The sequence below is a fragment of the Trachypithecus francoisi genome, unplaced genomic scaffold, assembly GCF_009764315.1.
Source record: "Trachypithecus francoisi isolate TF-2019V2 unplaced genomic scaffold, Tfra_2.0 Contig01585, whole genome shotgun sequence".
Classification (NCBI taxonomy): Eukaryota; Metazoa; Chordata; class Mammalia; order Primates; family Cercopithecidae; genus Trachypithecus; species Trachypithecus francoisi.
This window is the reverse complement of record NW_022681444.1, coordinates 2,302,200-2,312,998: the sequence shown is the minus strand read 5'-3', so window position 1 is coordinate 2,312,998 and position 10,799 is coordinate 2,302,200. Positions and strand designations below refer to the sequence as shown.

General features: G+C 50.8%; 1 protein-coding gene across 3 annotated transcripts in view; it reads right to left on the bottom strand.

The window, feature by feature from the left end:
- Positions 1-946: 946 nt before the first annotated feature.
- OLFML2A (olfactomedin like 2A) overlaps positions 947-10,799 on the bottom strand; it is a 36,121-nt gene continuing 26,268 nt past the window's right edge. For all 3 annotated transcript variants that reach the window (XM_033190849.1, XM_033190855.1, XM_033190859.1), the window contains 3 exons: positions 9,862-10,113; positions 6,263-6,448; positions 947-4,080 (listed from right to left, as the gene is read on the bottom strand). In XM_033190849.1, coding sequence (XP_033046740.1) covers positions 3,476-4,080; positions 6,263-6,448; positions 9,862-10,113 — 1,043 coding nt within the window. In that variant the 3' untranslated portion in view covers positions 947-3,475. The remainder of the gene's footprint in view (positions 4,081-6,262; positions 6,449-9,861; positions 10,114-10,799) is intronic.

The following is a 10,799-nucleotide window of genomic DNA, read 5'->3' as shown; positions in this document are numbered from 1 at the left end:
AAAGAAACAAAAACAAAACCAAAAAAAACCCTCAAAAGCTGTTGGGGGCCAGGTTTCCATGACAGCTCACAGGCATGCAGTTGTGGGCTGGTTCCAGTTCCCCGCAACAAAAAGCTTTCCTTTCCTCTCCTCACCAACAGGACAGCATCCAACTGTCTTAGAATTTTTTCTCTGTAAATTTATACTTGACTTTGTTCTAAAAATGACTGGAGGCATCTACTCCTTGGCTTGGCATTCAGGCTTTTTATGAGCTGGCCCCAACCTCCTCCTTGGGGCTTCTCTGTGGATGCAGTTTGGGGATAAAAGCAACAGCCTCCCTTTCTGGAGCTGCCACTGGAGTGACAGGCTGGTGGCAAAGAACACGCACTGACCAGCGCCTAGAACAGGCTGAGCTGCTGTGTGAGCCTGGGTAAGTCTCTTCTCCTCAGTGTCCTCATCTATAAAATGGGCACATTCAGGATACAGACCTCCCACTCTTGTGAGACTGCAAGCATATGCCCGTGGCAAGCTTAGCACAGTTGGTGCTCAGTTAATGATGATGGTTTCCTTATCTGATTTTGAAACCTCGTTCTCCACTTAACTGCCTATGTGATGAGTGACCTCACTGTTCTAGGCTCCAACGTGACCATGTGTAAAATGAAGAAACTGGCTGGGCGTGGTGGTTCACGCCTGTAATCCCAACACTTTGGGAGGCTGAGACAGGTGGATCACCTGAGGTCAGGAGTTCGAGACCAGCCTGGCCAACATGGTGAAACCCTGTCCCTACTGAAAATACAAACAGTTAGCTGGGCATGGTGGCAGGCCCCTGTAATCCCAGCTTTTCGGGAGGCTGAGGCAGGAGAATCACTTGAACCTGGGAGGCGGAGATTGCAGTGAGCTGAGATTACGCTGTTGCATTCTAGCCTGGGCAACAAGAGTGAAACTGTCTCAAAAAAAAAAAAAAAGAAAAGAAAAAGAAAAAAAAGAAAAAAGAAAAAAAGAAAGAAAGAAAGAAAAGAAAAAACTGCCCATACCCACCATATAACCCACTTACAAGGGTCTGAAAACAGAAGAGGCCTAGTGAATGTTTGGAGGCTGTGGCCGGCATTCCCCCAGAATGCAATGCTGCTTGCCCTTTAACTTTTAAAAATTAGCCTATTCTTACTTTCCTTTTTTTCAGATTAATGAAGAAAGGGGGGCCTTCTCCTTCTTCTCACATGGTTGGGCTATGATGTCACGAAAGACACAGTCTTGTAAAACCCACACCCAGGGCCAAGGGAGATGCTGGGGCCTTGCAGCCCCCTGGTGAGTCTGTAAGAGGAGCCTGCAGTGGTTGGTTGGCCAGGGGTGGGGGCTGGATATGACCACGATGAGTCAGGCCTGGCTGGGCTGGGTGTCATCATTCCCCTGTATTCCAGGGCTGAGTTAGAGCTTAAACAAAACATCACCTGACAATGCCCGAAAGAAGTGTAGGCATTTCCTGGCCAGGTGCAGTGGCTCACACCTGCAATCCCGGCACTTTGGGAGGCCAAGGCGGGTGGATCACCTAAGGTCAGGAGTTCGAGACCAGCCTGGCTAACATGGTGAAACCCCCGTCTCTACTAAAAATACAAAAATTAGCTAGGCGTGGTGGTGGGCGCCTATAGTCCCAGCTACTAGGGAGGTTGAGACAGGAGAATCGCTTGAACCCAGGAGGCGGAGGTTGCAGTGAGCCAAGATTGCACCACTGCACTCCAGCCTGGGTGACAAGAACAAAACTCTATCTCAAAAAAAAAAAGCATTTCTTTACACCCTTACACTCTTGGCTGTGCAGCTGACTTTCCTAACATGGCAACTGGTATTCAAACTTACAGACATCCCGGGAGCTGGCATCGGGACAGAATGAAGGCAGCAAGGGCTAGGGAGCGGCTGGGGATGAGTATTAATGTCCTTCACAGGTGCTGGGGTGCCTTCCCAGGTAGGGCAGCCTCCATGACAGAACCTTCTGGAAGATTGTCTGTGCCCAGCTCCCAGTGTGACACTCAGCTGCTCTCTCAACTTTTCTGAGCCTCTTTCTCTTTCATAAAACAGGGAGCTGGGCTAGAAAATTTCTTTCCAGCTCTAAAAATACTGTCTAAACAAAGCAGAAGAGGGGCAGGCTTGAAGGCCTTGTCCTTTGGGCTGTGTGGGTCTGAGGCTCTGGGGAGCCATCAGTGGCTCTGGGCAAGGTGGCCCCCCCGTGCATGCTCAACCCAAGTCCTGGGGTTGGACTCTGAAGCCAGGAAAAGTCCAGTCTGCAGACCCTCAGTTCTTCCCTCCCCGTTCCCACCCTCTGGTTCTCTCCTGCAAAAAGAAGAAGGCCTGATGCCTCCGCTGGACCAACTACTCACACCGTGTCTTCTGCAGCCCTCAGGCTGCTGGGCCAGGTCAGGGCTAGCAAGGAAGAGGGAAACTGTGTCATCCTGGCACCATGCCAGCCTTGGGCCTAGGGTCTTATTCATGGCAGACCCGGAGGTATCCCTGAGTGTGTAAAGGTTATGGGTTTGAAAGCCCAGAGAAAAAGGACAAGGCGGACTCCAGGCCCAAAGGCTCTGGGATGAATCAGGGAGGGGACCCAAGGTCTGACTATGTGAGCAACGCCAGTGCTTCTGGGTGGAGAGGGAGCCTCAGCTCAGCTCCCCACCCTGGCACAGCTGCCTGCTGCCTTCTCAGCTGCTGCTGCAGAAACAAATGACGGCACTGATGAAGAATAAGAGAAAATAAAAATGAGCGCAGAGCAGAAAGGGGCCTTGGAACAGAGGACGGGATTTTCTCTCGGGGTGCGGTTTCTGTTCAGCAGCTAGGTGACGGTAGAGGTTTGGAATGTGGCCGGACAGCGGGTGGGGTGGGCTGGGCTGGGGGACTGGCCAAAGACAAGAGGCAAGGACATTGGCTAAGGGACCCAAAGCCCAGGGCCACCAACAGCTCAGCCAGAACAGAGCCCCGGGATGGCAGGCAGAGCCAGGGCCTCCACCCGACACCAGCACACTGGCCCTAAAGGCCTCTGGTTCTGAGTGGTCCTGGGAAGGGAGAGAGAGTTGAGAGAACAAGGGAGACCAGGGGAGATGGGGGAGGGCAGGGAGGGGATGGTGTGTTGAAGTGTCCTCACCTGTAAAATGGGGCTGTCGTGAGAGCACAACCTGCCTGATCACAACTGTGGCATGAGGCAAGGGACGGTGCCTCTCTGAGCCTCTGTCTCCTCATCTGTTAAATGGGTTCATGATCTCTACCTCCAAGGGAGGTGCTGGGAGAATCAGATGGGTAAGTGTGTGGGAAGTGCTTGGCATGGTGCTCTGCAAGTGGAAGCAAGTATTACCCACGGGGTGCTGAGGAAGCTCGATCCTGGTGACCACCTCATGCCCAGTCCCAGCCCTGGGCTGGCCCCCAATAAATATTTGCGGACTGGGTCAGTTGCAGGAGCTGCTGTGGAGAGCCCCTGCCGCACTGCTGCCCCTCTTCCAGGAGCACAGGTCTCCACTCAGACCACAAAGTGGAGGGTGTAGGTGAGCTGGTGGCCATTGTCCCAGGCGTACAGCACCCGCTCCTTGGGGTTGTAGTCGATCTGGGTGGTGTAGGCGTGCTCGTTGAGGAAGGGCAGCTGGGGGCGTGCGTCGGTGCCCGTGTGCGTGTCGAAAGCATAGGCGACCTGGCCTTCCTGCTGGTTGTATGTGTCCACGGCATACAGGATGCCACACACCAGGAAGCAGTTCCCATAGGAGTTCCGCCGCAGCCGTGTCTTCCACGTGGTCTCCCGGTGCACCGAGAGATCGCCAGGGTCCAAGCGGCTCAGGACGATCACCTCGGGCTGGGCCTCATCGTGGTCGTCCACGGCGGGGTAGATGACCCACAGGCCACTTTCATCCACAGCAAAGTCGATGTCCGAGTGGCCGCGCCACTTCCAGGGTGTGGTGTCCTCGTATACCACGTCGGGCAGCAGCGCCCAGGAGGCCACGAAGCGCTGACGCAGGTCATACTTGATGATGTTCTTGGTGAAGGCGCGGTTGTAGTAGAAGGCGCCCTGGTACACCACGTGGCCCGTGCCAATCCAGTTGTAGGGCAGCTTGTACATGTTACTCCAGCGGCCTGCAGGCGGAGGGCGACGGTCAACCTAGACCTCCTGAACAACCCCAGCCCACCCACATCCTCTGAGACCACCAAGGGCTCTCAGTGGCCCAGTAAGCAACTGATGCCAAGCATATGCAATGTGCCTGGAGCTGGGATGACATCTTACTATGGCACGAGCGTCTCCCAAAGGAGGTCTATTGTCATCCCATCTGCTTAAGAAGAAACAGGCTCAGAAGATCAAAGTCACCCAGCTCTGGAATGGCACAGCTAGAATTTAGACACAGGGTGACATTAGCCCCATTCTTTGTCTCCAAGCCTTCGTCCCTGCTGTTCCTCTGTTAGGACTGCCGTTTCCCAGGCTGTCTGCTTGAGGAATGCCTGCCCACCTTTCAGAGCCCCAGGCCAATGTCACCTCCTCCAGGAAGCCTTCACTAACCTCCCTACCCTGAGTGAGGGGCCTCTCCTCCAGCCTCCCATAACCCTTTGTCTTTTTTCCCCCAGGACACATCTGTAGCAGCCAGACATAAGCCTTCATCTTGATACTTATCACAGGCTTCTTCCACCAGCCTGTGAGCTGCTTGAGCAGAAAGCTGGGCCAATTTTGAGCTAGCAGAGGAAGGATTTTAGTTGTTCCAGGCCTTTATTTTTCATTTTTTAGTTGTTCCAGGCTTTTATTTTTCTTTTTTTTGAGAGAGTCTCTCTCTGTCACCCAGGCTGGAGTGCAGTGGTGCAGTCTCGGCTCACTGCAACCTCTGCCTCCTAGGTTCAAGCGATTCTCCTGCCTTAGCCTCCCAAGTAACTGGGATTACAGGCACCTGCCACCACACCCAGCTAATTTTTTTTTTTTTTTTAAAGAGATGGGGTTTCACCATGTTGGCCAGGCTGGTTTTGAACTCCTGACCTCAAGTGATCCACCTGCCTCGGGCTCCCAAAGTGCTAGGATTACAGGTGTGAGCTACTGTGCCCGGCCTTTAGTTGTGACTGCATGGCTCTCAGGGTTAAGTCCAAATTCCTTCATCTGGCTCACCAGGCCTGCCCCAGCTTACTCAGTCACCATCCCCGCCCCCCAACCCAGGCCATCACGTTTCCTGTCATTGCCAGGCCTCTGCATGTGCTGAGCCTTCTGCCTGGAACACCCTTCCCTCTTCCTTCCGCATGGCTTACTCCTACTCTTCTTCCAGGGCCCAGCTCAGCATCACCTTCACGGGGCAGTCTTCCCTGATCTTTAGGGTGGGTTCCCATAGCCCCTTCAGCGCTCCCTCTAATGCTGTACTGACATTGTCTCTTTAAGCCTTTGCCTCCCCCACCAGAGTGTGCATTTCTGAAGGGCAGGCTAGATCTAAATGACCCCTTCCCCGCATCATGCCCCAGATCTGATAACCAGAATTCTGCCCTTCCCTGTGCCGTCAGCTCCGTCCTGACCCCTGCCCAGACCTGCAGCTCCTCTAAGGCCAGAGGCCCTGCTCACCTATAAAACAGGTGATAACCCCACCTCCTAGAGGTATGTAGCAACCATGAGCTGATACACGGGGTGGGGCGAGATCAGCACAGGGTAAGCACTCCACAAATGGAAACTCAGTATTGGCCCCTTGACGGTAAGTCACGCTTGCAAAGGCAGGACCGTGTCCCTCTTGTTTACTGCTGCATTCTGGTTCCTGGCAGGGTGCTAGCGCACAGGGGTGCCAGGGGGTCTCTCTGGGCCTCCATCCCAGTGCCCTCAGCCCAGACCCCCCTCCTTGGGGTGGCTAATAATCTGGGGCTCAACCAGGCTATACCATAGAAACCCACAAGGAGGCCGGGCACGGTGGCTCAAGCCTGTAATCCCAGCACTTTGGGAGGCCGAGACAGGTGGATCACGAGGTCAGGAGATCGAGACCATCCTGGCTAACATGGTGAAACCCCGTCTCTACTAAAAATACAAAAAACTAGCTGGGTCGTGGTGGCGGGCGCCTGTAGTCCCAGCTAGTCAGGAGGCTGAGGCAGGAGAATGGCGTAAACCCGGGAGGCGGAGCTTGCAGTGAGCTGAGATCCAGCCACTGCACTCCAGCCTGGGCGACAGAGCGAGACTCCGTACCAAAAAAAAAAAAAAAAAGAAAAAAAAAAAAAAGAAACCCACAAGGCAAGGAAAGCCAACTCTCCATGAGGACCCCTCCCCAGGCTGTCCATACCCGGCCCCCTCTTCACCTCCGGAGTGCCTGACCTTGCTTGAAGTTTTCCAGGTTGCGGAACTCCACCAGGCTGTTTCCATAGTAGTAGTTGGTGACATAGATCCTGTCGTCTCGAGCTGCAGGGTCCTTCATCCAGGCTCCCTCGTGGCGCCCATAGCTGTGGTGCCTCACGGGGGGGTCCACAGCCCGGAGGGTGCCCTCACAGCTCGCCTCTCTGCCTGTGGGAGGAGGGCAGGCAGCATTGGTACACAGATTCCCAAAGCCCCCAGCCAGAGCAACAGGCTGGCAATGTTATCTGGGTCCAACTTAAATCTCTCCTGATATTTTGTTTATGGCCTTCTTTCCCCTTTCCTCATCATCAAAGCAATGCCTGATCATTACCAAAAACATAAAACATTCAGAAAAGGAGAATGGAGGCCAGGTGCAGTCGCTCACGCCTGTAATCCTAGCACTTTGGGAGGCCAAGGCAGGTGGATCACCTGAGGTTAGGAGTTCAAGACCAGCCTGGGCAATATGGTGAAACCCATCTCTACTAAAAATACAAAAATTAGCTGGGTGTGGTAGGCGGCGCCTGTAATCCCAGCTACTCAGGAGGCTGAGACAGGAGAATCGATTGAACCCAGGAGGCAGAGATTGCAGTGAGCGGAGATCGCACCACTGCACTCCGGCCTGGGTGACAAGAGTGAAACTCCGTCTCAAAAAAAAAAAAAAAAAAGAATGGAGAAAATAAAAATCTTCAAAGTTATATTATTCGTCATATGTGGAACCTAAAATAGTCAAACTCGGCCAGCCACAGTGACTCACACCTGTAATCCCAGCAATTTGGGAGTCTGAGGTGGGAGGATCACTTGAGCTCAAGACTTGAAGACCAGCCTGGGCAACATAGCAAGACCCTGTCTCTACAAAAAAAAAATTTTTTTTTAAATTAGGTGAGCATAGTGGTGTGTACCTGTAGTCCCAGCTACTGGGGAGGCTGAGGTGGGAGGATTGCTTGAGCCTGGGATGTTGAGGCTGCAGTGAGCTGTGATCACACCACTACACTCCAGCCTAGGCAACAGAGCAAGACACTGCCTCAAAAAAAAAAAAAAAAATTAAAATTGGCTGGGCACAGTGGCTCACGCCTGTAATTCCAGCACTTTGGGAGGCTGCGGTGTGTGGATCACAGGGTCAGGAGTTTGAGACAAACCTGGCCAATATGGTGAAACCCCATCTCTACTAAAAATGAAAAAAATTAGCTGGGTGTGGTGGTGGGCATCTGTAATCCCAGCTACTTGGGAGGCTGAGGCAGGAGAATCACTTGAACCTGAGAGGTGGAGGTTGCAGTGAGCTGAGATCACACGATTGCACTCCAGCCTGGGCAACAGAGTGAGATTCCATCTCAAAAATAAATAAATAAAAAAAAATAAACATTAAAAATTAAAAAAATAAAAAGTCAAACTCATAAAAGCAGAGAGTAGAATAGTGGTTACTAGTGGATGAGAAGATGTGCTTAAAGCATTCAAAGTTTCATTTAGACAACAGGAATAAGTTCAACATATTGTATACTTGAATATTGCTAAGAGAGTAGATTTTAAAATCTACACTTAAGTGTTCTTGCCACAAAAAAAGATAAGTAATGTGAGGTAGTATATATGCTAATTAGCTTGATTTAGCCATTTCACAGTGTGTACACGTATCAAAGCATTATGTTGTACATTATAAATACATGCACTAAAAAAATTGTTCTTTCTGCAGTATGCCAAACAAATGAATACATACAATTTTTGTCAATAAAAAAATTAATTTTTTTCTTTTTTGATTTTTCTTTTTTCTTTTACTTTTTTAAAAATAAAATTTACACTCTTATAAAATAAAAAAACTAAAAACTGCCATTATCCAAAGAAAATTTTTTTTCCGTTCTTTTATTCTCTTTTTAAAAATTTTATTTCACAGATCACTTGAGGTCAGGAGTTCAGGACCAGCCTGGTCAATAGGGTGAAACACTGTCTCTACTAAAAATAGAAAAATTAGCCAGGCATGGTGGTGTGTGCCTGAAATTCCATCTGCTCGGGAGGCTAAGGCAGGAAAATCTCTTGAACTCAGGAGGCAGAGGTTGCAGTGAGCAGAGATCACGCTACTGCACTCCAGCCTGGATGACAGAGTCAGACTCCGTCTCAAAAAACCCCCCAAAAAACAAAACAACAACAACAACAACAATAATATTTTATTTCAATAGTTTTTGGGGAACAGGTGGTTTTTGGTTACATGGGTGAGTTCCTTAATGATGATCTCTGAGATTTTAATGTATCCGTCACCTGAGCAGTATACACTGTGGCCAGTATGTAGTCTTTTATCCCTTACCCCCTCCCACCCTTCTCCCATGCAAAGCAAAATTTAAGCATGTGGCATTTCCTTCCTTTTCTTTTTTCTTTGCATGTACAGTCATGCAGACATACTTTAAAAAACTGAGTATACAGTTTTATGTATCCTGTTTTTAGCTTCCGTTGAACAAATTCTCTCATCTTTAAATAGCCTTTTAATGATGTGATTTCAAGGTCTGCCAGACCGGTGGACAGCTGTGCCCTGAATTTATCTAACCAGTCCTCCCCATGTCAGCCATTCGGGTTATTTCCAGTTTTCTGACATTAGAAACGATGCCATGATGCAACCACTTAAGCTGCAGCTGTTGTTCCCACTGCTGGTGGATCCTTCAGGAAAAATTCCTAGAAGTGGAATGACCTTGGACCAAAGCAGGACAGGGTTTGAAGGACTGTCACCACAGAGAGCCAAGATCCCTTCGGAAGGATGGGATCAATGACTTAGCGAGGAAGATTTCTACCATGAGACACAAAGCAAAACTATAAATGCTGACATCAAAACAGGGCCAATGATTGGACACAGGAAATAAAGAAATAAAAATAGTTGCTGGATTTAATGATGGCATTCTAGGTGACATTTTAAGAAGAATTTGTTGAAAATACTACCTGGGCTGGGTGTGGTGGCTCATGTCTGTAATCCTAGCACTTTGGGAGGCTGAGATGGGAGGATCACCTGATATCAGGAGTTAGAGGCCAGCCTGGTCAACATAGTGAAACCCTGTCTCTACTGAAAATACAAAAATTAGCCAGGTGTGGTGGCAGGCATCTGTAATCCCAGCTACTCGGGAGGCTGAGGCAGGAGAATTGTTTGAACCCGGGGGATGGAGGTTGCAATGAGCCAAGATCTCACCATTGCACTGCAGCCTGGGTGACAGAGTGAGAATCTGTCTCAAAAAGAAAAAAAAAGCTCTGCCTCCCAGGCTGGAGTGCAGTGGCACAATCTCAGCTCACTGCAACCTCTGCCTCCTGGGTTCAAGCGAGTCTCCTGCCTCAGCCTCCCAAGTAGCTGGGATTACAGGCACCCGCCACCACATCTAGCTAATTTTTTTATTTTTAGTAGAGAGGGGGTTTTTCCATGTTGGCCAGGCTGGTCTTGAACTCCTGACCTCAGGTGATTCATCCGCCTTGGCCTCCCAAAGTGCTGGTATTACAGGAGTGAGCCACCGTGCCCAGCTGTAAAAAGCATTTCTTATCTTGAGGGCTTCACAGAAACAGGCTGTGGGCTGGATTTGGGCACAGGCTACAGTGTGCTGACCCCTGTGAGGCTCACTCACCTTGGCTGGAGACTTCTGGACCTGAAGGTGGCTCGGTGGGCAGGAGACTGGTGGTGGGGGTTGGGGTGGTCATGGCGGTGGTGGTGGTGGTGGCAGGGACTGAGGTGGGGGTGCCAGGAGCCAGGTCCACTCCCTCTGAGGACCTGGGCTCAGCCTCATCCTGCTCTGCGGAGTTGGGCTCTGCGGAGTTGGACCTGCTCTCTCCCTTGGGCGGCAGTTGCTCCAGCCAGGAAGTGCCCTGGAGGGCGTTATCTGCAGAGAGAAGACACCATGCTCACATCCCAGCACCACCTGCTGCCATGTGGGTCTCCATCAGGTCTGCTGGCCCCAGGGAGTGGAGGGGGGCCCTCCTCAGGGTCTCCCCACACCTGGAGCGGCCGAAAGGTCTCAAAGTGGGAGGCAGGGAGGACTTCACAGTCACGGCTCTAAACCCAGCAAGGTGGCCTCAGCCAAGTCCCCCTGCCTTCCTGGGCCACCTCTGTGAACTGAGAGTCATAAGCCCACCATGCTGGACTATGGTGGTGACTACAGAAAAATGTACAGAAACATTTGCACAGATTCCAGCAAATATGAAGTACCAAAAAGGAGATCCCTTTCCTTCCTATGCATCAAGCACTTTGTACCAGTTCTCTCATTTGCTTGATTCAATTCTAGAGAGAAGCTCTTGTTCCCATTTTACAGGTCTTCTCCTTTTACTCTGCCATGGACAATGCAGCTGCTGCCAGAATCAAATGTGATGGCATGAACAAAAGTGCTTAGAGGGTTGGATCCAGTGGCTGGTGCCTGTAATCCCAGCACTTTGGGAGGCTGAGGCAGGCAGATCGCTTGAGCCCAGGAGTTCAAAACCAGCCTGGCCAACATGGCAAAACCCTGTCTCTACTAAAAAATAGAAAAAATTAGCCAGGTGTGGTGATGGGCGCCTGTAGTCCCAGTTATTA